The sequence below is a fragment of the Hakea prostrata genome, chromosome 8 (assembly GCF_041222555.1).
Source record: "Hakea prostrata isolate BN-2017 chromosome 8, UWA_Hpros_2, whole genome shotgun sequence".
In the NCBI taxonomy this organism is placed as follows: Eukaryota; Viridiplantae; Streptophyta; class Magnoliopsida; order Proteales; family Proteaceae; genus Hakea; species Hakea prostrata.
Genome location: NC_142607.1, coordinates 6,696,246 through 6,723,695, shown reverse-complemented (window position 1 = coordinate 6,723,695; position 27,450 = coordinate 6,696,246). Strand labels below are relative to the sequence as shown.

At 35.8% G+C, this 27,450-nt stretch overlaps 2 protein-coding genes and 1 non-coding gene across 3 annotated transcripts; 2 read left to right on the top strand and 1 right to left on the bottom strand.

Moving 5' to 3' along the window:
- The first annotated feature begins 947 nt into the window (after positions 1-947).
- TRNAI-UAU (transfer RNA isoleucine (anticodon UAU)) lies at positions 948-1,021 on the top strand. The gene has a single exon. It is a non-coding gene; the product is annotated as a tRNA-Ile (tRNA).
- Positions 1,022-7,303: 6,282 nt separating this feature from the next.
- LOC149006541 (uncharacterized) lies at positions 7,304-11,113 on the top strand. The gene is given in 4 exon segments (XM_089167451.1): positions 7,304-8,453; positions 8,455-9,564; positions 9,566-9,977; positions 10,409-11,113. Coding segments are annotated over 4 exon segments (3,048 nt in total). The 5' UTR covers positions 7,304-7,328; the 3' UTR covers positions 10,810-11,113.
- Positions 11,114-16,602: 5,489 nt separating this feature from the next.
- LOC149006540 (mitotic checkpoint protein PRCC-carboxy-term protein) lies at positions 16,603-27,289 on the bottom strand. Its single transcript, XM_089166916.1, is given in 3 exon segments — positions 16,603-17,423; positions 17,425-17,523; positions 26,155-27,289. Coding segments are annotated over 3 exon segments (1,230 nt in total). The 5' UTR covers positions 27,226-27,289; the 3' UTR covers positions 16,603-17,363.
- Positions 27,290-27,450: the final 161 nt, after the last annotated feature.

The following is a 27,450-nucleotide window of genomic DNA, read 5'->3' as shown; positions in this document are numbered from 1 at the left end:
CCATATTGCAAGGCTCCATCTGCACCTTTGAATGGAATTGACTTAGATCGATGCAACAAATTATCCCAATTGCATTTAAAATGACAAGAAGAGACCGCACACCAAAATTAATTAATACATACAATAAAATCTATTCACACAAGAGAAATGAAGAGAAGCCTTCAACACCGGATTCACCTTTTTCTTATAGAATTTAAGCTTCTCGAAGACCGCTTAGTTTGAGGTGGTTCTTTAAAACTTGAGATAGCACAACCCCTTGGAGACTAAAGAAGCAAAATTATTTCCTGCAATTTTTCTGGTTTGAAGATAAGCATGCAAACCAGCTTCAGGAAGATATCTCTGCAGACTCGAATCAGCTTAAGCTTAATTTTGTAGCTTTTACTTTCATCATTCCATACTCAGTTCCGATGCTTTGTCTAAACCTTGGCACTTCCTTAATTAATGCAGCTGGCCCTGATCTCCTTCAACATTTCATCCATCCTGATACTTGTTATCATTCACAATCTCCAAAACCATTATTTCTTGATTATTCGAATCTCCCAATAAAATTCATTCCTTTTGAAGTTTTATCATAAACAACAAACTGGGATGCTTCTCAATCTTAGATAGAAGGAAAATTTTCTTTGATGATGACTCAAAAATGGAATGAACTAAGATATATACAATTGAATTCCATGCAAGTTCAACTCTGATTGCTCAAAAGCCTCTTGAGCATGAACAGTTTGGGTGGATCAAAGCTTGTCAGGTTTGTGTGTTTCACCATGGTTTACTAGATCTCATCATGTTGTGAATTTTTTTCATTAGATGCATTGTTTTACTATTTTTGTGGTTTTATGGTTTGGGTTTAATGTCTAACTTATTCTAGTTTGGTCTGTGGCTCAACATTAGAGTTTTAATCAAACTAACCTTGTTGAATGGTTTCTCTTAGAATTTTATATCATTCATATGGTCCCGTAGCTCAGTTGGTTAGAGCGTTGGTCTTATGAGCCGAAGGTCGCGGGTTCGAGCCCCGCCGGGACCAAGGAATATAAACTTAACATTGCATGTTTTCTAAACCAAACGTGGACAAGTTTTATTTTTTAAGGGTAATTTTCATCTGGACCCCTTGAGGTTTGGTCCGTATCACTTTTAGAGTTTTAGTCCAATTTAAGTTTCTTTTTGCATATGGCTCCCCTGTAGTTTTAAAAAATGATTAAATAAGGACAAGTTTATCAGAAACTGTTAGTTTAATAAATTTTGTGATGAAAATACCTTATGAAAGTTTAATAAATTTTAGGTAGAATTCAAAGCATATATCTCCTGCAATGACCTAATTTTTTAATCATTTAAGATTTCTAAGAATCAACCCACAAACGGAATGATGGAATACAATCTTAGTTTAATAAACTATTCTTCAATAGAGGCTCCTGCCGGCGAGCAATTCTTCATTTCTCTTTTTAAAGTTTCTGTGTATCACTTTTCTGAACAGAGTGATGATGTCGAAACCTCCGTCGACGTAAAGGGTTCTGCAACTACGAAAGTTTCTCTTTCGTTGTTTCTCTTCATCGTGTAGAACTCATGAACTCCCTCAACCTCCATCTTCGAGTCCGGGTCAGCAACCCCGACAGGGAGCACAAACATGCCGGCGAGCAATTCTTCATTTCTCTTTTAAAGTTTCGGCCTTTCGACGATGATGTCGAAACCTCCGTCGCGGGGTCGCCGAAAGTTTCCCGTTGTTTCTCTTCATCGTGAGACTCTGAACTCCCTCAACCTCCATCTTCGGTCCGGGCGGGGGGAGCACAAACATCAGTGGGGCCCAGGATGAAAAACACTTTTTGGAAAAAAATAAAAAAAAAGTTTTTTTTCACCAGTGGGACCCACTGGTTTTTGTGCTCCCCCGACGGGGAGAAGATCCGGATTCTCCATCTTCCCCTTCTTTGCTTATGCGCTCTTCCTTCTCTTCCCTGCTTGGGCGACCATTGTCAGAGAAATTAATGGTTATCTGCTACCCACCTTCTTTACTTCCTTAAAAACACTCGCAACCCAACCTTCGCACAATAAGAGCAAAGTGATTCGGAACGAAGACCAGATTGCCCAAGCAATATCACAGAAGATTCTCAAATATCCTAACGCAGAGTCTCTCTCTGAACCAGGGACTCGATCTCCATTTCTCTCATTTCAAACTTTGCTGTTTTATGGGGGAAAATAGTTTGGTAAGATTTTTCATTTATTTATTTTAATATCTATTTTAATAGATTATAATTAAAATATTAATACAAAATTCAAAGGACACAAGGGTATTTTGGTTACAAAGTTTATTAAACTAATAGTTTCTATTAAGTTTGTCTTTATTTAATCATTTTTTTATCTTATTTAATCATTTTTTAAAACCACAGGGGAACCATATGCAAAAGGAATCTTAAATTGGACTAAAGTGACATGGACCAAACCTCAGGGGTCCAGATGAAAATTACCTTTTTTAATTGAAACAATTTATATTAACCATTAAGTGTACCGTTATTATTATTTTTTTGTACAAATGGGCTTCTTTTTCTTTTTATTAATATGGGGATGAGGATATTAATATGCCTTAGCAAGAGTAAAACTCATGATCTCTTCATTAAGAGGTGTTGATTTCACCACTAGAGCAGCTTTGCGTTGGCAATGATACATTTATTAGGAATAACTATTATACCTATTTGAAAAAAATAAGTACAAGAACTCATTATTGGTCAAGAATGAATAACTGTTTGGTGACATTTGTCGAGAATAAGTTATGGAATGAAAAATAAGTTTGGTATGTCAAAATGAAAAATTGTTAAAAAAATAATAATGAAAATAATACAAAAAAATCCCTTCTCCATTAACAAGAGGGAGTTCTTTCTTATAGTCATCAGCCATTTCAGAACAAGAAAAAATAGTAGAGGACGAAGAAGAGTTCATGAAAATTAAATCAAAATTCGTAGTTTACTCAATAAATTGGTCTTCTTTTCCCTTTGGCTCTGGTTCAAGCAACTAAACCAAATACATTTTGGACTTGGGTTTGTTCATTGGAAACCAAATTTCAAAAATTAATTCAATCTTGGATTTTGCTTCTAATTATTGATGTCCTTCCTGTTGAACTCTATTTTTTTTTTTGGGTTTGCCAATCCCGGTTTTCAAGGCTTTGCCCTAACTAATCCGGTGTTGGACACAAGATGGGTCGCACACCTGACTATGGTGGGTGAGTCTCCCAATGAGGATTTTTTGCATCCACAGGATTTCGATACCGGAACTTTGCTTAAGCGGACCAAGCTGCTTACCATTTGAACCAACCCCCGTTGGTGTTGAATTCTGTTAATTAAGTGATAATGTAACATCTTTTTATCTATTAAAAAAAATCAAAATAACCCTAAGGTTTTATATTACTTATTTATATTTTATATTAAATTTCATTACTAAATACAATAATTAGGAAAAAATTAATCCTAATTAAGTGATTTTCTTATCAATTTGATAAAGACATAAAAGAAAAAGAAAAAACTCATCTTCTTCTTTTACCCGAAAAAAAAAAACAACATTTTTCTTTAGGTTCCTCTCAACAGCCCTCATCCCAACTTCTTTCTCTCCCTACGGAAAACCCAAAACCAATTCAAAATATATGGTAATAAAAAAAAAATGATAACTCCTTTTTTTTTAGTTTTTATATATTTACTAATTTATTTAGTATTATTTTTAGAAAGCGCCACTTGCATCTTCAAGATAATGATAAATGCAATCTTTGCATAACAGAAGTGGAAGATATATTACATGTATTTAGGGATTGTTGTTTTGCAAGAAGCATTTGGAAAGGTATGGTTAAACCACGATATCAAATATGGTTTTTAGGTGCGAAAAGCAGGAATGGATCTATATCAATATCTGTGGGTTTGTTATCAAATGGAGCAACGATTGGCCTGAACGATTTGTGTGTACCTTACAATTTCTTTGGGGATGACGAAATCGAGATATCCATGAGGTAGATTTTTCCAGACCAGGGAATGGTGTGATCATTATCGAGAAATTTTATCGAGCCAATAAGGAAGCTTGGACAACATGGCAAAGCCCTGTTCTTGATCCAAGTAAAGAGTAAGAAGTTTTAGGGTGGACATGCCCTAGAAGAGGATGGTTTAAGTGCAACACGGATGCTGCTGTGAAAGTGAAGGAATGCTACGCTCAAGTAGCTGGGGTGATCCGGGATCAAAAAGGCCTGTTCAGAGGAGGATTTGCTATCAAGATTCCTCTATGCCATGTAGTATAGGCGGAAATGTGCACAATCAAAGAAGGGGTAAATGTAGCGTTGGATATGGGAGCATGGCCACTCCAAATAGAATCAGACTCGCTGAAGGCCATAAGGTTATTGGACCCAGAAGTTAACGAGCAAGGTTAGATTGTCTCAAGCCTATATGCTTCTCGAGGCCGTGTTAGATTTAGTCATGTGAGACGTCAAAATAACAAGGCTGCTGATTGGTTGTCTATGAGGCGGCTAATTGGAAGAGATGATCTGGTCTTTTTCAATGATCCCCCGCAGAAAATGACAGACATCCTTAGAGAGGATTGTCTCAAGAGTTGTGCTCTAGTTTGATTTGTTTTGTTTTTTTGGGTCTTTTGACCCCGTTTTGTAACAAAAAAATAAAAAATGATATTTCATATGTTTTTTCTAATTGAGGATGATATTATCTTTTGGCTTTAGAAATTCTAGAAGGGCAAAATAGACGTTAAACATCCAACCGCAACAGTCTTTTAACATCGTTAGAACTGTGGGGGCAACAGTAACTTTATAAAGAGCAGGGTTCTTTTAGTAAATAAGGTATATAATATAGGAGAATAATAGTAATTATCCCTAAAATAAATGAAAATGATTTTTTTTTTTAAAACTAATATAATAATTACATCTTTATATAATTCGAACATACCCCTCTTTCATCAATTCAGGTAATCAATCGCTATAATCCTTATTTCATTTTTCAAATCTCGATATAAGTTTACTTCCTTTAACACCTTTTTATTTACGTGTGAGTCTCGTTAGTAGATTACAAACTAATGTTGGGCCTCTTTAGTGCAATATATTACATGTAGGTCCCAATCAGACCAACACCATTAGCCGTCGTTAAGTATATTCAAATCTCAAACGTGGAGGGACCAAAATGCCTTTGAGGTTATTTAATATATTGTATTATTATTATTTTTTCTTTCTTTGGATATATATATATATATATATATTATATATATATATATATATATATATATATATATATATATATATATATATATAATATATATATAATATATATATATAACCATATAATTACAATGACCTATTATTTCTTTTTAAAATCATACACTAACACAATGGATCAAATAACCTGAGGAACACTTTCGTTCCTCCATGTTTGAAATTTGAATATACTTAATTGTGGCTGACGGTGTTAGTCTGATTGAAACCCACATGTAATATATTGTACTAAGGGAACCCAACATTAGTTTATGATCCATTAAAGAGACCCACATTTAAAAATTCTTTTTTTTTTTGTAAACCATCCTTTCTCCTCAAGGATATACTAATTTATTCATTTTAGTCCTCAACCCTTTAGAAATGTATAATGGTCTTTGTCTCTAGTACTAATAGGTTTAACAGACAAAGGGACATGTGTTTATGGAAATTAAAATGGAGTGTCAATGAATATCGTTTATTGTCTTGGTGTGTGACTCCAATTTGCTATATGTATATATATTTCGAAAAAATGAAAACTTTAGGCTAAAAAAAAATTAACAACACAAAGAAAATCACCTATTAATATGATTTTTTTTTTCAGTGTAAATCATTGAACAGCAAAAAAGAGCCAATGAGATGACTAGATTTTCTAAAAAGTTGACTTTATTTTGATGATTTGGGCTAGAGTCAAAACTAGTTTTCCAAATGTGGAGATAATAATAAAAGAAAATACAAATTGAAATTTCAAGGAACCACGTTTTGATACATCTTCAATTTTACCATTGCACAAACGGGTGTGAAAGAATTGAGGTTTTGGTTTCATTTAAATTGATTTACTAATGCATTCAACTTAATTTACTAATTTTACATTAGGAATCCACAAATTTTTTAATTTCTCCTCTGCCAAAACCAGCCAATTATTCTAACATTTCTTAACTGTATACCACATTCCAATAGTGAAGAACTCAATTATGGCAGCATCCAAGGCTAGAGTGTTTAATTTGAATAAGGTGCGGTGGTAAGGCCCACCTCTCTTTATAGTGAACTACTCTTTATCTATCACAGACTAGTCTGTCGCAAGATATAATGATATAAGCTAGGGTTCTTGTTGAAACGTTGTTGAGGAATCTACAAATACACTTGATCTTACAATTCTTCTTGAGAGCTGAATCGTATCAAATATAATTTCGTTAAGGTATTTAGACACCCCGATTTGTGTAATATGGATTCTACAGTGTCTTCATCCCAAAATCAGTCTAACCTTTAAGGTTGCACCCCAGAAAAGTTACTTAAGGTGTATGAGGTAATTGACAAAACAATAACAGGGAGAGAGAGAAAGAAAGAGGAGGAGGAACTTCAGTATATATAATGAACATGAAAATGAGTTTATATAGAGCCCCAATGGCTGTGGGTGAAAGGGTAAGGTCAGCTCTCTTTGTGTGGGTACCTTTCAGCTCAACTCCTTTCAAGAAGGTACCTATCCAGCTGACCTCCCTGCAGGAAAGTCATATTCCCCCAGCGGGCTGAAAGTTAGGGTTACAATAGGATTCAGGCTCGGTTCGTGTCGCCCAAATTAATAATACATGTGACCTTACTATATATAAACCATATAATCAGATCCTCTCAACCCGATATGAGACTAAATAAAACCATCAATAAAAGACACGATTAAAACAGATATTTATATAAAATAACATTAATAATTTTTAAACATATTTACAACAGTTGAATGATTGAATTAATCTTAATTACATAGCGGAATTGCTACAATGGAAAATATAGGCATCACATTTAGAGGCCAAATGGAATCTCGATTCTGCTCTTGACCGACCTCACACGGTAATGACTAAAGAGCACAAGTGTCTCAAGACAAAGTCCAATTAATAACTACAAGTCTATAACTCTACTCAACCATCCTTCCAAACAAAACAAGGAAAAATCTAACCATTTCAACCATTAATTCTAAATTGAATCTGGACCAGTCAGAAATAAGCCACACAACACGTCTTACGTTCACCCAATATATAATAGTTCCCTTCAGTTGGATCATTTGCCTGCAACTCTTAATTGCGATTTGAGTAGTGATGGGTTACTCACTCTCTTCTGCAGCAGCTTCATGAGCTTGGAACAAGCATCATCTTCATTGCTTAATGGAACGGATGATCGGCTAGCCTTGCTGGCCTTCAAGGCTCGCATAACCCATGATCCCTTTCATGTTTTGAGCTCTTGGAATGACTCTGTCCCCTACTGCAAGTGGCGAGGCATTTCGTGTGGTGGTCGTCGGCATCCAAATAGAGTCAGAATGTTGTTGTTACCGTCCTATGAATTGGTAGGATCCATGGCACCAGAAATAGGCAACCTCAGCTTCCTTCGGAAGATTTCAGTCCCAAACAACAGCTTACACGGTGAGATCCCTCACCAGATAAGCTTTCTATCAAGGCTTCAATATTTATATCTATATAATAATTCTTTCGAAGGAGAAATCCCACCAAACATATCACGTTGTTCCAATCTTGTGGAACTCTGGTTGGGTCACAACAATATTGTAGGAAAAATTCCGATAGAATTCGACTCATTGTCAAAGCTTCAAGTCCTTGCAATCCCTTACAATGATTTAAGCGGGCAGCTTCCAATTTCCTTTACAAATATTTCATCCCTTGTAACCATTTCTGCAAGTCAGAACAGATTCAGTGGAAGTATTCCAGATGACCTTGGCAAAATGGCAAGATTAATGAAGCTTGGGTTTGGTGGAAATAAGTTTTTAGGTACAATACCTCCTGCTCTATATAATCTCTCTTCACTCCGTGTTGTTCATCTTCGAGATAACCGACTTCATGGGAGTCTTCCACCAACACTAGGATACACTCTACCCAATCTATTGTGGTTTTCAATTGCAGGCAACCAATTTCATGGACCTCTCCCAATTTCAATTTCCAATCTATCAGAACTCCAACTATTTGATATTTCTGAAAATAATCTTGTTGGGAAGGTGGCTATTGATTTCAGAGGCCTCTCAAAACTAAGTAAGCTTTCATTTGCCGTCAATCATTTGGGAAATGGAGAGAGTGGTGACTTGAGTTTTATCAACACATTGACCAACTGTACTATTTTAGAAGAGTTGTGGCTTGATGAAAATCTATTTGGTGGTGTGCTCCCCAACTCCATAGCAAATTTGTCAACTCAACTAAGAATGCTTATAATGCAAGAAAACCAAATATATGGAGAAATTCCAGTAGGGATGGGGGAACCTTGCAAGTTTACAGTTCTTGACTTTAACTGAAAACTTGCTAGAAGGCAATATTCCAACTTCATTTGACAGATATCAAGTGCTCAATGGACTTTATTTAGCGGAGAATAGATTCACAGGGCCAATCCCTTATTCTCTTGGAAATTTAACAATGTTAAATGATCTTCATTTAGATGATAATTATTTGAATGGGAAAATACCTTCAAGTCTTGGAGAATGCAAAAGTTTGTTATGGTTGGGCCTCTCTGAAAATAATTTCAGTGGTAACATCCCCAAAGAAATATTATATATTTTCACACTAGTGGAATTATACCTAGGCAAAAATCATATATTTGGTTCTCTACCTTCGGAAGTGGGTGCATTGATCAATCTTGAAATCTTAGAAGTTCAAGACAACATCTTGTCTGGTAAAATCCCTAGCACCCTTGGTGCTTGTGTGAGCCTACAATACATTTATATGAGGAGAAATCTACTTCAAGGGTCTATACCATTCTCACTAAGTTCTTTGAGAGGTCTTGAAGAATTAGACATTTTACAAAACAACTTCTCTGGTTTTATCCCAAAATATTTGGGAACATTCAAGTTTTTCCTCAAATTAAATTTGTCATTTAATCATTTGGAGGGTGAGGTACCAACAGAAGGAATTTTTGGAAACTTGAGTGCCTTTTCTATCCTTGGAAATAGTAAGCTTTGTGGTGGGATACCAGAACTTCATTTGCAAGTATGCGATATCCAAAAGTCTAAAGAAGATGGCAAGTCACAAGTTTTCAAGTTGATAATCACCATATGTGGTTGTGGGGCTTTTCTATCTTTCATTTGTACAGTATTATTTTTCATTATTCATCAAAGAAGGAAAGATAGGAAAGAATCCATGATACCTTTTGTGGAGGATCATCATTGGAAGCTATCTTATGCTCAACTTCTTAAAGCTACTGATGGATTCTCATCAAGGAATTTGATTGGAGCAGGGAGTTTTGGTTCTGTATATAAAGGCATTCTCAATAGAGGTATTCCCAATCATGAAGAAACAATTGTTGCAGTTAAGGTATTCAAAGTTGAACAAAGGGGTGCATCTAAGAGCTTCATGGCTGAGTGTGAAGCCCTTTCGAAATATACGACATCGTAATCTTGTCAAGATCTTGACGAGTTGTTCAAGTGTAAATTTTGAAGGGAACGATTTTATGGCTTTAGTGTATGAGTTTATGCCTAAAGGAAATCTGGAGGAATGGTTATATCCGCATGTGAATGGAGTGGGTGATGAACAAAGACATTTAAACCTCCTTCAAAGACTGAATATTGCAATTGATGTAGCCACAGCATTGGATTATCTTCACCACCATTGTTATATGCAAATTATTCATTGTGATCTAAAGCCAAACAACATTCTTCTCGATGATGATTTGACTGCACATTTGGGTGATTTTGGTATATCAAAAATTCTTTCAAGAGCCACAGCAAGATATCAAAATCAATCTAGCTCAATCAGAATAAAAGGATCTATTGGATACACTGCACCAGGTAACATAATCCATTTTATTATCTAATATGCACATTTTTCTCTTCTTTTGTGAATTCATAAGATGACTCCAATTATTTTTCTCATGTATTTCACTTCAAATCCTAAGGCATGATTATTACTTTAGTTACATGTTAAAGTATAATTGGTCTCTTCATAAAGAAGAGACAAAAAACTCAATGTCTGAAACAATTGAAAAGTGATGATAGAAAGATGCTATCTTTGACTTTGCTGCCGCCCTTTATTCCACCCCAACGATATAGAACCTATGAACTTTCATCCATGGTTGTTCTCAATTTCGCATTTTGAGTTCAATAGAGAGAAGAAAATAAGCTCTTCCTGTTCCATGCTTATCTTATAATAATAACTGATAGGATTTTTTCATATTCTCGATAATTCCAAAAGGAATTTACCGAAGATGTGTATATTGCAGAGTATGGTGCAGGTGCTGATGTATCGACGCATGGTGATGTCTACAATTATGGCATTTTGTTGTTAGAAATGTTCACCAAAAAACGACCTACAGATGAAATGTTTAAGGACAACTTTAATTTGCATTTCTGGGCTAATATGGATGTGCATGATAATGTGATGGTTGTCATTGATCCATCACTTTTCCAAATGAAAAAAGATAATGAAGAGGCAGAAAAAAATATAGCTGAAATCACCGAAAGTCAAAAATGCATGAAGGGAAGTGTTCGAGAATGTCTCATTTCGGTAATTAGAATTGGTGTTGCTTGCTCAGCTGAATCACTATGGGATCGAATGGACATTAGTGATGTGGCCAAAGAGCTTCATTTGGTCAAGAACATTTACCTTGGAACTGATAATTAGCAGCGAGGGAAAATATAACCTAAAAGAAAAAGGGTTATCGAACTTGGTAAGTGATTGTTGTAATTTTCGTAATTTTCTTCTGGTATTTGATCATATATACGTGATGCGGATGACATTTGATTTTATTTTAGTTAGTTATTTATGCAATTGAAGCCTCAAGGATAGAGGAGTTACAAATTCTTTCTGTTCACGGTATTAGATAAAAGTAATAAACAGTTCAGATTTTTATTTTTTTCTTCTTACAACAATTTTTATTTTTTTTTTACAATTTTGCTAATAATTGTGATATATATGATATTATGGGATTTTGAACTTCTTTTAAGTAAGTTTTTATTCTTAAATTTTTTCCATATTTTATTTCAGATTTTGCTAATATTTGCAATTTGAGTAGAATATCAAAATTCAATCAATCTTCTTTAACTCAAATATTTTCTCTTAGTTTCTCCATTACTCTCGGCCATCCTTTTTATCTCCTCCCTTTAATATGTGTAGTGTTTAGAAGCAAACCACATAAACTGTAATAGATATGCTATCTGATTGATTATCATGGTGATGATTATATGTGCTATATGAAGCTCATTTGATGATTCTTTGAACATTTGTTTGGTTGATTGTGAATCCTTCTTTTCAAATGTTGGAAACTGTAGCTTTGAGTTTAATTATTTTAAAAGACCTTTGATTAACTCATTTGTTCTCTAGACTATTGAGAAGATGCTCAATTTAATCACTGTGAAACCAAATTTGAAAAAAAAAAAAATCACGTTATTTAACTAGATGAATATCTTATTGTTTTATTGTTTGGTCTGCTAATGACATCGGCATGTGACGTTACCTTCTTTTGGTTAATGCTAATACTATATAGTACTTTGTTTCTAAATATCTTTTTAATGGTTTAATCTCCTGATGAATTTTGATATTATTTGGACTTGTTGATGATTAGATGACCATAGCATTCTTGTGTTATAGCTTGCTTGTTTGGTGACATCAGCATATAATATTTTTGAACTTCTTAACTGTCAAATTGCATTCCTTTGTAGCCGATTGCTAATGCAGGCTTACAAATTTAGAGGCCTCAAGTGATAATTGAGAAAGACATGGACAATTGTATGTTTTTGTTTAATTTGCTTTTGTTGCTTCATTTGTAGAGAAGTAAAAATTTAGAAACAATATATTGATTGACATTTTATGAATGAAATGCGTACAACTTCTTAATGTCAAATGGGTTTTTAGCTTTGGATATAAGGAACTTTTGATTTAATTATAGTTTGGGTTATCATCTGAATCAAATAAAGGTTCTTAATGTTTCATTTTGGCATATCTTGATGACTAAATATAGGTATGAATAAATTCAGAGTTTTAATTTAGTCTGCATATACTAAATACTTGAGAAATAATCATTTTTTTTTGTGCAAACTTGAGAAAGAATCATGGCATCCTTCAAATTTAAACCTTTATTTTTTTATTTTGAAAAAAAAAATTAAACTTCTAACTCAAATCACAAGGTTGATTAGTTGATTGGATGAAAAGTAATTACCCTATGAAAACTACTCACAAGTCTTTATGTCTTTACTAGAAAATCAACCTGTATAAGTTTTAAAAGTTGCTAAAACATTTATAAAGAAATGTAGATTGATAACTTATTTAGATGCTAGGTGAGCCTAGAGAAATTTGGTCAAAGGATTTTGAGTTTGATTTTTGTACTTTCTATCTTTTCTTGAAGCCTAAAGCAGCTTCTGCTTTTTGGGTTTTTTTCTAATTAACTGACTAAGAACTTTAAGGATCTCAACTTGGGTATTGTTCTAAAATTATAGTTTAACTTGTGCATTTTCACCTCTAATTTGATTTTAATTAAGTGTTTGACTAATGTAATATGACACTAAATTGTACTTGTTGAGCATAATTTTTTTTTTCTTTTTCCATCAAAGAATAAAACAATGACTATAATAACACCTTTAAAGTATAAGTTTACAAATATTAAACTCATGGTTTTAGCCTTTGCAAAGGTTTCTTTATATTAGATATATCCATATTCCTTTATAAGAACATTCTCCAACAAGTTGAAAATTTTAAATAGAGCAAATTGCACTGGTACCCCAAAATGGAGGCCTTAAAGCACCTCATTTTATGTTTAAAAAACACAAAGACCTCAAAATTGGATTTTTATTGGATATATTTGTCCAATTTGTCATTCAAAATCTTTCAGATACTGTTTATTATAGGGATATTTTTTAAAATAAACAGTGACTTAACTATTTTCAATGATAAATTTGACAAATATATCCAATGAAAATTTAATTTTGGGGTCTTTGTGCTTTTTAAACATAAAGTGGGGTGTCAGGTGTTAGTGCTTTAAGGCCTCCATTTTGGGGTGCCAGTGTAAAATGCTCATTTGAGACAATTTTGTATCAAAGATGTTTCCAATGTTGATCGAAAAATTCTCAAATACATAATTTTCTTGCAAGTAATAGAAAAATATCGATCCTAAGACTATGAATCTTTACATCTGTTGATACCTTGTAGGCCATTGTGAAGTTTATCATACACAAAAAGAAAAGGCATGAAAGATGAAGAATTTTATAATGTTCTAGAAATGGCTTCTCATTGTTGAAGGCCAAACTAATTGTTTTTATGATGTTTAATTTTTTATTCCATTGTATTCAAATTTCTCCCATATTTAATAAAGTTACTTTTTTCTCTCTCTCTCTTAAGTATGTGTGCTCATATTATTGTTTAAATGTGGAGAAGAAACTTGATAAAATTAGCATTTTAATATTGTATTCAACTTTTCTTTTTTCTTCATTTGTGTTACTCTTGGCCACCTCAATGTCAGTAGAAGGGTTGAAGCCAACTACTTCATTGGTTAACTTAGTTTTAACATTTTTTCTTCTTCTTTTTCTTTCCTTTTTATTTTGTTTATTTATTTTAAAGTAGCACAAAAATGAAAAGAAAAGAATCTAACTAATTATTTACTTTAATTACCAATTATTCCGCCAAAAAATAGAGATTTTTAAATAAAGAATAAAATGAACTATGTAAAATGTGTAATATTTGAACTTCAAATTGTTTGTTCACTAAAAAAAATATTATTAGTAGATAAAGATAAATCACTTTTTTTCTTTTGAAGTAAATTACATTACATAACTAAAAGACTTTACTAAAGATCTATCTATTCAAATTTTAAAATAATATTTTCAAAGATCTTTTCCTTTGTCACTACGTGCATTTGCTCGTGTAATTTATTATTTAGTATATATATATATATATATATATATTTTCTAGTTAGAAACACACATGCAAATGCATGTTGCTGTTTGTGTTGGTTTGGAAACCCTACAAGTGGAGCTGGCTTTGAGAGTTGATTAATGTTAAATAAGTTTTATTTTATTTTATTTTCCTTTCTCGGGTTTTTGACCATGTTTTAGTATAGAGAGACAAAGAGAGAGGAACGAGAGAGAACACAATAAAAATGAATTGTGAACAAGATTATAAGCTACAAATACAAATGTTTGGAGAAGCAGCTTAAAAGAGGGGTTACATCATACATTTTGAAAGATACTATGATTACAATAAAACCAAATTAAATAACAAGTATAGCAATTAATATAAAATTACCACCTGATATGGAGGAAATATGATCGAACCTGGTTCGTACTCGGTTTGACCCTCGACCCCGGTCGAGGCGGAGGGAATCGACTAGCTTCATAGCAAGCCGGGTCCAAAAGATAGCTTGCTGAGGAAGAAACCTAAATCGGCAAGAAGCACGCCCTAATCCAACTTATGGATTAGGTTAATTACCCTAATGATGGCAGACACAACTTGGTGGCTATCACTTATCATTATTGGAGGGATAATCATTGAATAACCGTGAGGTTATCTCAGGAGTCCTCTACTAGTTCAAACTAGTAGAAGTCTATCGCTCAACGGATCTAACTGTTAGAATTCAACGACTATCCGAAGAAGGCTCAAATGCATCCAACGAAGAAGATTCGAAGGTACACTCTATATAAACCTTACTTACCTACGAGGTAGAAGGGACTCAGATCCAGATACACACTGGTAGACGTAAACTATCAGAGGCTTACGATCTAGATCACTTTTCCAGTTTTTCATTCCTTAGCTCTGTGTCTAACAGAGCCTTTTGTGATTAAGTTCATCAACTGACTTAGCCTTCGGAGGTGGACTCCCGACCCCAGCGGTCGGGCCACATCTGACGCTTTCGTTTTGCAGGTCATCACAAGTTGATCTAAGGGCTAAGCAGATTTTGGACGCATCACCACCTTATCTAGTTCGAACAATGATTCAATCAAAACCAGGTCTTAAAAAGTCAAAATAAAGAAGAAACTTCAATGTATTTAATCCTCAACTCTAATATGGAGTATGTTAAAAGTTTTCTTTTGCAGGTGTGAACTTCTCCATTATGGTAGATTGTAACCGTAAATATAAATCTATCCGTAAATATAAATCTATTTTAAATTATATGACGAGCTTGCAACCTTGCAATGCATAGGGAAAACAATCATATGATTTCAATTTTTGCAAAAAAAAAAAAAAAAAAAAATCAATGAGAAGCTTTTTAGAGTTATTTTGTGCTAAATTTTGGAAAATAAACTTGCATTTTGTACCGAATGCTTCAATAGTTAAACTATTCAGTTGATGTATATACCTTCAGAAAATTAAATGAGTATGGTCAGAACAAGTATAAACATCTAACAGGAGGCAACCAGAAGGGAGAATGGATGAGAAACTAGAAGAAAGCATTGCCAGTCCAAATTCTAAACATCTAAGTTCAGTAATTATCAACTTGGTTCACAAGTGACTAATGAAGAACAACACATAATCATCAATCAAAGGGAACAGACAAACAATTAGATCAGATTCTGTTTATGGGGGCAGTGGGAATTATCCTTTGATAAAAGCATTTTATATATAAAATCAGTTGAAAGCATACATTATTCATACTAACAACAAAGGACAAAGTGTTCAATAATATGTAGATCTAGACCAGGTGCCAAAACACATCATCTACTCATCTGGTTTTTCTTAAAACATAGAGCAAGGCATGCGCCTAGTAATTGTTCCCATAGTTACTATCTGCATCACCATAACCTAGGAAATGCTTTAACCAATACTGAAAAATTCTTTTTTGACAGCCAAATAAATGGATTAGTAGATTTCATGATTCAAATCCGAGGAAAAGTTCCAAGAATATGAGCATGAGTTCAACTTCATGAAATTTTGAAGAGTTAAAACTTGAGATGGAAGCAATTTGTCAAATTCCCTGAACCTACAAGACCAGAAAAGAAACAAAATCTCAGTGGAATAGTATACAATTAAACAAACATATGATGGTTCGTTTTCTGAAACCTATGGATTTTCACCAAATTCCCTCTTGTTTACCAACTTCTTGTAGTTTCTCGATGATCCTCTCGAATACCTCTGTAAACGATGATTCGAGTTTTCAAATTGTGTATTAGTTTCTATTTTTGCAAATTGATAAAACCATATTCCATTTAAGTTCTTTAAAGAGAAGGATTTATCTCCCCCTCCAAAAAAAAAAAATGTATAAAATGGAAAGTTTGGAATATATTTTTCCAACTTTCTTTTTAATTTTTGATTATTATTAGTGAAAAGGAAAATGAAATATAAAATATTTTAAGTTTGATTGACCAAAGAATTATGAGACCAAAATCATCAACCAGTCATAGCAACAGGAGCCAATAGCCCAGCAGGGAGGGAAAAGGTGTAATAAGGGTGGAGATTCCAACCATAACCTCCTTGAACTTACTACCAGTAAAGCTAATTGATTGGGTTAACCAGGATGGGCTGCTTTTTGCACCTTAACACCTCTGGTGCTCTGCTGGCCATCTCTTACATGATGACATTCATTTAAGAAAAGGGAAAACCATCCAATGATCACTGAGAAATTCACCTGTAAACCAGGGGGAAAAAATTCTTATTTTATCAACACAGGGGGCAATCCAAGTGATGGGCACAAAACAACAGAAACGTCAGCAATAGAGGATCAAAATCCAAGTGAGGTAATTGAAGGTCAAACCACGCACTGGGAACTGCTAAATTGTTGCCTCAATTTATCCTACACTACTAACTAGAGACAACAAGACCAAAACCCATGCCTCTAGTTTATCTCCAGAGCAAGTTGTTTAGAAATAAGAACCAGTAGTTCTATTTTGGCATCAAAGATGTTGAATGCCTTCCCTGCCCAATTTTATCAGCTTCTGTAAGTATGAGATCCCAAGCAACCATCATCTCCAATGGATCTACATTTTAGAGGTCCTCATGTGGGGATATGTGAAAAGAGGCTTCCAATAAATCTGAGACAGGAAAGACCAAGAGGCTCCCTTACACATAACATGCTCTACAAGATAGATGGGAAACAAGATAAATCGACCCTTGGCACCAAGTACGAACAGGAACCACACTTCAGTCAGTTGGCTATAGATAAACAGTTACACTGTAAGTCTGTATCAAGGAAATCATGTTTTTGCTTCCAATGCTATAAAAGCTTGGACCATAGTGAGCAGCCGCATTTCAACTCACCAACCATATTTGGCCTGTGTTTCAGCTTTTGTTAGGTAGCCTCTGGCACGACGATCCTGCAAGTTCCATCTCCTTCTGCTTCATATCGAAATATAAAGATCCAATCTGGTGCTTCCTCTTGTGTAGCTTTGTAGGCTTCCCCTTACTCGAAACAGCCTACATGAGAAAATCTTATGATTTAGTGCATTATTTTTCCTTTACTGTCTACTAAACAAGAATATCTATTTTTCTGGAAAAAAGCTAGCCATGACACAGTTATTCCACGTTTAGAAAACACTTGAGCACAAGGAAAGAAACCAATGTTCAATTTTACAACAGACATGCGGAATAGTGTCTCTGAACCTACAGATTTACTACACATTCTCACATGTTTATTTTTCTTAGAAAAATGACTAAAAACCGCCATTCTGAGGGAGTGGGAAACACTGTAGCTTCAGAGAAGCACTTAACGCAAAAACTAGCTTTTTCTCACTGGCATGAGATGAAGTGGATATTTTATATTTGAAGGGGAAGCAGGACTCTAAATATATATTTTTTTCTTCAAGATCACTGGTTCAACAAATTGTTCAACCACCAAGTTCTGATTAATAAATTACATTCAGTTGACATTTTTTAAGACATCTCAAACATAAAGCATTACTGAAAATTAATTTATTAATTTATTCATTTGAGGGGAAGGGTCAGAAAACTTGTTCAACAAGAACCAACTGAGCTATGAACCCAAGAAAAGATATAGTAGTAAAGATATAACTTCTATTAATTTGAATCAGAAAGCACAGCCTCTGCTTCCTATTCAACAGGTGCAATAACTATGTGATCAACTGATAAGAACTTCAATCAGAAATGGAGCCACCAGGCATCTACAAAAGGACTTAAAAATTATCCAAACAGAAAACAGGTACTAGATAATATAGCAATGTTATTTACGATAATCTTAAAAGGGATGGTGAGAAAAGATATGCATAGCTTAGGCCTTGTATCTAGTATTGATCTTAAAAAGAGCTGATTGGAAGGTAAGGATCCATGTACCCAACCTCATTTAGTTGGGAAAATGCTCCTCCCCCTCCCGCCGGGGGGGGGGGTGTTTTCCAATACGTTGACTGCTTTCTATGATAATGATTGAAGAATATAAAAATGTTTTTCACAGCCTAAATGGGATTAAGATTCTTCAATTTGAACGGTCAGTAGAGTATTACCTTGCTCTACTTTTATTATACAGAAATAAAAATTAAAAGGGTCCTGCAATCTGAATGGTCAGTACACTATTAACTCTGTTTTGTAACAACTACACACTTTCCTTGCCCAGAAAAGATAAGGATGTCTTGCTAATGAGATGAATCATGTTGGAAAAAAAAATCGCCCATCTCCACAAGCATCAGTTAATCCACCTCAAAAACTAACTAGTGCCATACATCTGATTCACAAATTCTTCAGCAATAATCTACCAACATTCTTGCAAACATATGCTCCCTATTCTGAGTTTGTTAGTGGCAAACCTTGCCTACAATTTTTTCCCCCTAAAAATCTTGCCTACAAATATTAACACATAAACACCTTCCAATTTAGGTTCCTCTAAAATGCAGCTATGAATTTAAGAGAACTGACCATTAATCAGGATTTGTTGTAAAAAGGAGTTTGTGGACAAATCCCTTACCATATCATCCTAACATATTCTATATCTAATTCATTCAATCTAGTGATAGCAAGCTGCATAACCATGGAAATATTAGCAGGGTGAGAGTCTAGCACATAATAACCTTCAGTTGTCAAGATTATGGTAGGAGATCTCGGCGAGATATGGCGAGATCTAGATATCTCGCTCGAGATCTCGCCATATCTCACCCTGGATCAAGCTATATTTCGCTGGAACTCTCAATTTTTGCCACTTTTTTTGTGGATTTTAACTGGATTTTCACTTGCAACTATTCTTAGTACATCTACAATATTGAAGAAAGATCAATCATTCTTTACCATGGTCAAGATGACTAAGAAACCCAAGGCATTGAGGTGGGTGGCACCTAAGAGTTGCCTAGACATACAAAATTGGAATACTCACAATACAGCAATTTATACAATTATGCACATACGCAACATTGCAACCATATCAATGCAATAGAATATAATTAGGCAAGTAATAACCTTCCATGCAAAAACCAACAACAACTCAACCTTATCCTAACCAAAAGAGGTTGGCTCATGGATCCATGAAGTAGACTGGAAGTAAAAAATTTTAAGGAGAAGAGACCCACAAATGATCAGGGATGGAATGTCTAGTAAGACCAATGAGGTCTGAGGTTCCTATATCAAGGAATATGATCTCAACTTCAATTACCATGCCAAATACTCCAAGTCATTGTATTTTTATTTAATTTATTTTAGAAGTCAGATTTTTAGGAATTTTGGTTTCTACTTATTTAGTTTCCTTATCTAAGTTAGTGTCCTAGTCAAATAATTAGCCTAATTTAGGAGACTTCTAATTTCCTACATATATGATGTAATCCCCCATCATTAGACAGAGAATAAAAATATGATTTGAGTTTATGTTTGTGAGAGAATATTGGCCGGTGTGTGAAAATATATCCTTATTCCCCCTTTTCTTATGTGATATCTCCTTCCCTTTCTTACTATTCTTTGACTTCTCCTTACATGAAAGCCCACCCTAGCAGCCCTATCCCAGATCTGGATTATCCGGCATCCAGACTGCCACAAAGCTATGCGTTCTCTTATCAAACTCAACTAGTCATCTATGACCCTAAACTCACCACAACAATGAGATATGGCACTGAACTCAGTCGGACACAGCCGTTCTATGGCTGATTTTGGTTTGGGAATGCAAAAGAGTTAGTATTATACTGGTGCCTTCTACTCAGTCACAGCAAAATCCCCAAATTCAAAGCCTGCAAGCAATTTCTTCATGCAGTATTTAACAACTCGCGGTATGACTCTACTTAAGGACCCACCATACCCTCTCATCCCATCCCATCCCATCCCATGCCATCTCATCTCTTAATCATATCATTCATCTCATGTTGTCAACATCCATTTCGTTACTTAAATCATGATTTATCTCATCTTCATATCATAGTCAATTAACTGAAACATCTTAACATGAAAAAAAGCAAAGAAGGCATAAGATAAGCAATCAAGCAATCATAGCCTGTCATCATCTAATAATAATGACGATGAAGATGAGATAATAATAATAATAATAATACATAGCAAATGGAAGGGAAACCAACATGAATCAACCTATGCATAGTAGTCCATCCTAACAAATGAGGGAAATAGATCTAACGATTCAATTAGCAATACAATGCCCTAAGCTTGATGCCCATGCCTGTTGTGTCTTGACAAGAGACTACAAGCATATGGTATCTAACTATCTACATGAATCACCTCACTCAACTAGTTCTTGTAGGTTGCTCCACGTGATGCAGAGTCCACCAGGTTGACAGGTTCAAACAGACAAGACAGTTTCTAGCGTAGAAGGCAGCGATATGCTAGGTTCCAACTAGGCAAAACCCCAATTTAGTTAGGGTATACCTAGATTCAGCTGGAGGTAAAGCAGGCATAAGCGAGCTTGTTGTCCCACATGTATTACCAATGAGATATAACACATTAGTGCCTCAATCACAGGGGTGGAAACTCTGAATTAACCAACTCAAACTCCCAGGGTTTCAAGTCTCAATTCGCAACAAGAAGGGGTCTCACATGTCAATTGATTGGGTCAACAAATTGGGATGTAGAGTACCCCCTCAATCCAAAACTTACAATCTAAGTTTCCCAAGGCTCCAAATTTTAAACAAAGGAGAAGAAAGGAGATGATGTAAGTGGTACCTACCAAGGTTCCAAGCTAGACAGATCACAAAGGATCGAGCTTCCTTCCTCCTTCTCCTTCTCTTCTCCTACCCTTCCTTCTCTTCAACCTCCTTCCCCACAGTTTGGTTGTCCTTCGCAGTTCACATTTTGCAACGCTCAGCGGTAAGACCCAAAAGTTCTCTATTTAAAAACAACTGCATCAACTAGGGTTGGTTTGGCTGGTCAGATAACACTTTTCACTAAAGTTACAGTTTGGCCTTACTTTATGATGCTGATAACCCTAATTGATAAGGTCTCATAAGGGGAAACAAGTTCAGTTGGTCCACCAAGTATAGGAATATAGATGAAATTGTCCAGTTTCAGCCATGTGGACCCACAAAGGTTTAATGTGATTTAATCGCATTAATTAGCCTATTAGTGATTTCAGTAACGGTTCCAACATAACCTCCTCATCCAGAATCCAAATAAGGAGTTCTTTAGATCACCACAAAGATAATTAACTCCTCAACAAATCCCATATCTCTAGTTTACTCCAAATCTCCCTCGAAGATCTTCAATAATTCACAGGATGCTAAGTTAAATCTTGATGACATTCCCTAAAATACCCTTAGTGCGATTTCATCATCTGCATTGGTTTTGACCAAATTAGCTCATGGTCTCTGGGAATAAGATCTCATGTTGAAATATCCAAGGTTAAAATTAGTGAATCTTACATAAAAATTAACATTAACTCAAAATATGGGTTGGGTTATAACAGCTTCTATTCCTCATTGAGTGATTTAATGTCATCTTCTGGGCATATTGACTCTGCCGTCCATTCCCTTCCTCTAATACCGGTCTGGTACATACATGGTTCCCTTCTTCTCATCAACAATTTTCTTGCCTAAGAGATAGCTGGTAGAAAAATACTAGGGCGAGCTCTTTTAAGGAAACGCTGCCTCGTTTGCATAAGCGGATTAATTGGGTTATAATTCTAATTTCATATTTACTAGTAGAGAGAATAAATAGGGGACACCATAACTTCAAATTAATTGCCCTCAACTCTTTCTATCTTCTAGACATTGCCCACGATTCTCATTACGATACAACAACTATTATGGCTACAACTTCTACCACTTATATAATATCTACCTACATAATCTAAAGCTGCATATATAAAATCATAAGTATAAATCACCTTCATTATTCTATTGTAACCTAGCTGCATGCATGTAACCATGGTATACATAAAAAAAATAATAAAGAAAAAAAAAAGAAAGAAAGAAAGAAAGAAAGAAGAAGAAGAAGAAGGACCCCATCATAGTTAGCACCAATGGATGATAAAGAAATGCAGTCTAGAATCATGCCCTTGAAAGCATCCATCTAATTGTAAGTCTGTAGTATCTTCCTAGTAGATTATCAACACTTAGCACACTGTTATCATCTGCTACCTGCAAATGATTTCACCTTCAAAGGAACTTCTGATCCCCAAGCCTCAGAAAACAAAATCAAAATTCACAACAGGAGTGAAGAAATTAAGGTAACCAATGGAACCCTTTTATCAGACTGGTGGTATCCAAGATTGTACCAGTAAAATTACGTGGAGTTGAATCCCAAAAGTAACTCGTGACACAAACATGAAAGCAAGCATTGCATTTCAACAATTTTGACACCCCTCGGGGGGGGGGGGTTGTTTTTTTTTCTTCTTTTTTTTTAAACCCTTTTTTTTTTTGGGTTTTTCCCCCCTGTTTGGGGGCCCCCTCCTGGGCCAACCCATTCAACAAGCACCCCTTAAGTCAAGTGGTATTATGTAAACTGCTAAAATTGAAATTGCAGCTTGTCCCAACTTTGTAGGAGTTCTTAATTTCTCAAACCTTTTAAAAAGGTCAGACAATCATCATTATATGAGATTTATTACTCATAGAAATGTACTTGTTCAAGAGTATCTAAGGGAAAAAAAGGGACAAGATTGATATATCTTGTAAGATGTTTTGCTATTCATATATGGGATAAAATCCCACAGTTTAGATTTTGCTAGCCAATGAACAGTCTTAGTTGATAAGGAAAAAGGAGGATTAAATGCCATTAACAGAATTACGGACCAAACCATTAGAATCAACAGGCTATCAGATTAGCCAGATAAATTAGGAGAACACAAAGTAAAAATTTAGTAAAAGTAAGCATGAAAAAATTATCAAGATGGGTGACAACAAAAACTTGGAGCAATTTTTTCTGGGTGTGTGTAAAACCTTAGCCACTTCAGTTAGTACTGAGGAGGGAATATTGAGCAGGATATACTTAAATTATAAAATCAAGTTGAATGAATCCAGATGAAGCTAACGCATATTTACTTGTAAATGCATTGCATAAAGCCTAGAGGCAGATTATAAGGCAGCTACAAGTGGCACATAGAACTGAAACAAAAAGGTCATAAAGGTGCAAAGAAGTAACATTGAGATGGATGGACTGAAAAGACTACTAAGGATGGAACAAAATTGAATACATGCAGAGGGATATTGGATGACAACATGGATTTATAAGATAATGAAGGTGTTTCATATATGGTCCCCAGACACTCGTAATAAACAAATGCACAAGTAATAATTGATTGGACATAAAGTAGAGAGATGGAAATGACAAGCACAAGGAGATAACGCAAAGGGGCAAAGATGAAATGGGTCATATGAGCATAAATAGAGTGGAATGGTGAAGCAAGATATGTGATGTAAACCAGATCCAAGACCACCTAATGAGGGCCCAAGGGGCTCATCAGCATCCTAAAGCCCTACCAGCAACCCAAGAAAATTCATCCAAGTATAGGGGTATTTTGATAATTTTGCACTTCTTTTTCAGTTGAGTCAACTTAGGGTTTCATTAGGACCAATATGTTTTTGGGACCTTACATTTACTTTTAATTTTGTTGAGTTTGAAGAGTCCTTGTTAGGGTGGGATTCCTGAGTTGTAAGGGGGTCCCCTAATTTCAGTCTACTTCTTTCAAGGATTCCATATCTACTCTTATACATGGATCGACCGGGTGTTGCCGTGTCGGTCCCTATGACACGGGCTACATGTTGCCCGATTTTTTGCAAGGGTTCGATGAAAAATCGATCCCCTGTTTTGAAGGGTATTTGGGGTCATTTTAACATGAAATTTGACGTGTTGCCTAATTTGAGGCCAATAAATATGGAAGTGTTATTTTGACCTAAAACATCACCAAATCTAAAGTTTCTAATTGGCACATGTCCGGCTATATGCGGGCAAAATTGGAAGTTTGAAAAATTAATATAAACTAATGTAAATATGCAAAGAGAACACAAATACATAGCTAGTAAAGAGATGTACTAAAGTTTACAATTCATTATACAATTATGTTGAGTAATGAGTATGGCTCATGCTTCACATATTGTTGCCGATGGACAAATGAGCGGGTGGGGGTCTAGGGGAGGCCGCCTCAACAGGGGTGTGGGGGTAGTGCCCCCGGAGCCTGTAGAGGTCCTAAGTCACTTTGGCAAAAATCGGCGAAAAACGAATGAAATACTGTTATAGATGGGGAATGTAGCGATATATCACCGAAAAAATATATCGACTTTTTGGCGATATATCGCCCTGCCGACATATTGTACATGTCGTGTCGCTGGGGGGAGTCGTGTCGCCCCCTAGCGACACGGCGATATATCGCCGACACAATGTATAGTGCTCTTATATTTCAATTTGGATCCTTCTAGTGTGAGATATGATAGAATTCTTCTATAAGTAAAAATCTTTAGCCAAGTAGGAATTTAAATTATAGTTGGATTGCAAGTTAGAATCCAAGTTGGTTTCTTAAGTTGAGCCCTATCTTGTTTTCTTTTTAAAGGCTATAAATAAGCCTTCATACTCTATAGTCAGCAAGTTGAATTGATAAATAAAATTGAGATTGAATGTTGAAGGCATCCGGGAGTTGTGGGTTCCCTAGTGGGAGCCTAAGGCAGCTTTTAAGAGTGTGATATTTGCAGAAGATTTTGAATTCCAGCAAGCTTTCTTCAACTCCAAGTACCACCCCCTACCCTTCATCCCAACCCATTCTCCCTTCTCCTACTCAATCTGCAAATTCCCCCTTACTTCCATAACCTAGCTTTCTGCAATTCCAGCATTCCTCCCCCATCACAGACATCCCCCAACCCCTTTGCATCCCAGCGGCAGCGTTAGGATCCCTCCTCCTTCAATATTAGTTAAACACCTACCCACCTCTAGCCCTAAACCTTAGTTACAGCCCCTCCCTTCACCTTTTATTCTTCTCTAACCTGAGGCAGCTTAGAACTTTTCCAGAAAGTTCAAAACCAGAAAATAAACTTAACCTAAAACCCTAGAATACCCTTACCCCCTACGTACCTCTAATAGGAAATAGAATCCCTTCCCTATACCCCACCTTGAACCTAAAGTTCCAGCTCATTCTTCCCCTTTAGACCCTAGTATTTTCTGCAACTTGTCTTCTTCTTTAAGTAACCCTAAACCCTAAAAACATTGAAAACCTTAGATCTCCTTCAGCAATCAACTGAATATAACCCTATCCCTTTCCCAACCCTAGGACACCATATTCTGTTGGTTTCCTTCATTGAAGAGGATCTTGAGGTGAGCCTAGATCTAGGCATTACATCATTCAGTAAAACCCTAGATCCTGCTTCACATCAATATGTGTAGCCAACGAATATTGCTAGTATAAGGAATTTGACTTGAGGTTGCACAATACAAGGGCCTACAATACTGAAGGACTGTACTGCGCGATTCACTAGATCAGTTGATGATCCTTGTTCTTTTAGGAACAACATAATGTTATCTAGGAATCCATTACTAAGAGTATGCAGGTATTACAATTCAATAGCAAAAATAAAACAATGAAAGAGAGTTCCAAAAATAGCAAAACTATCAAGAAACGAAAGATCATACAAACATTAAATTCACCACTTTTAGCTTAGAGGAAACAGAAATACACGAGGCCATGTATGGTACCTGGTAAGCAGGCCCAAAAGCTATCCCTGTCAATTTCACCTGGTCCTCCCTTGGTCTATTTTTTGTCAACTCATCCTGCTTCACCTCAACTATTTCCGCAGGTATGTCATTCCTTCCTCTCTTCCTAGGCATGCCCACCGCAGTTTCAGTTGCCCCTGAAATCTCTGGTGTTGCCCATGTCGTCGTCATCTGTGTGGATTCATCCACCTGATTACCCTCGTAGGTACCATAGGTCCCATCCACATAGGTACTGTAGTCCCCATAGCCCACATAGTTCCCATAATTCTGATAGTCATAGTTCTCATAAGGATTATTTCCCGGAACCCAATTCGTGGTTTCAGCTCCTGCAAACGACGATTCCGAAGAAGCATCCATCGCTCCAGTTGGCGCAGAAGACCCATCAACCCAACTTCCCTCATGACTCCCCAGGTCTCTACTAGTGCCGGTTTCCTTCTCCTGCCTTGAACTATTGGAATTCGATATCGATGCATCGGCTTCGACAATAGATCTCCGACCAGAGCCCAGTGACGAAGTACCTGAACCCAGCGAGTTCTTGGGAGCTGGTAGACTGGAAAAGAAAGATTTCACAGAGGAGACCGGCTCTGAGGAGTTAAATTCCTTGGTGGGTTTTCTCTCCTTTTCCTCATCATCCTCGTCTTCATCATCGTCGACATCTCGGGACAGCAGAGATTGGCTTATGGGAGGCCTGAACTGAACAACCCTTTTGGGATTGGAACCTGAAGCTGAAGAATTCGTGAGTGCTAATGGGTTTGGGAGGCTAGACTTGGGAGGGGGAAGGGAAGAGAAAACGGAATTAGGTTCGGTGGGTTCAGGACTGGGTTTTGAAGATGAAGGGTTTGTAGGGGTTTCTGGATTTGGGTGGTGAGACTTGGGAGTAGGAAGGGAGGAGAAGAGAGAAGAATGGGATTTAGGTTGGGGAAGAAAGGAAGAAAGCTTAGGGGGTTCTCTAGAAACGGAGGTTGGTTCGTCAAAACTGGAAGTAGCTTTCGAGGGGATTTGCTGCTGTTCTTCGTCGTCTGAAGAAGCATAGTTGGCTAAGAGAGACTCCATTGATGAAAGAAAAACAGGGATCGAGAGGGGGGAATTTGATGAAACAAGAACATATCACAACCCTGTTAATCCGAGTTTTGACCCAGGCGAGCACGCCCGAGACAGGCACGACTCGGTCACTTTCGTATCGTAATTCTAAATTTCTATTCAATTGCAATTTTACCCCCCCCCCCCCCCCCCCCCAAAAAAATTCAATTGGGAAAAATAATTTAAAGAAATAAATGG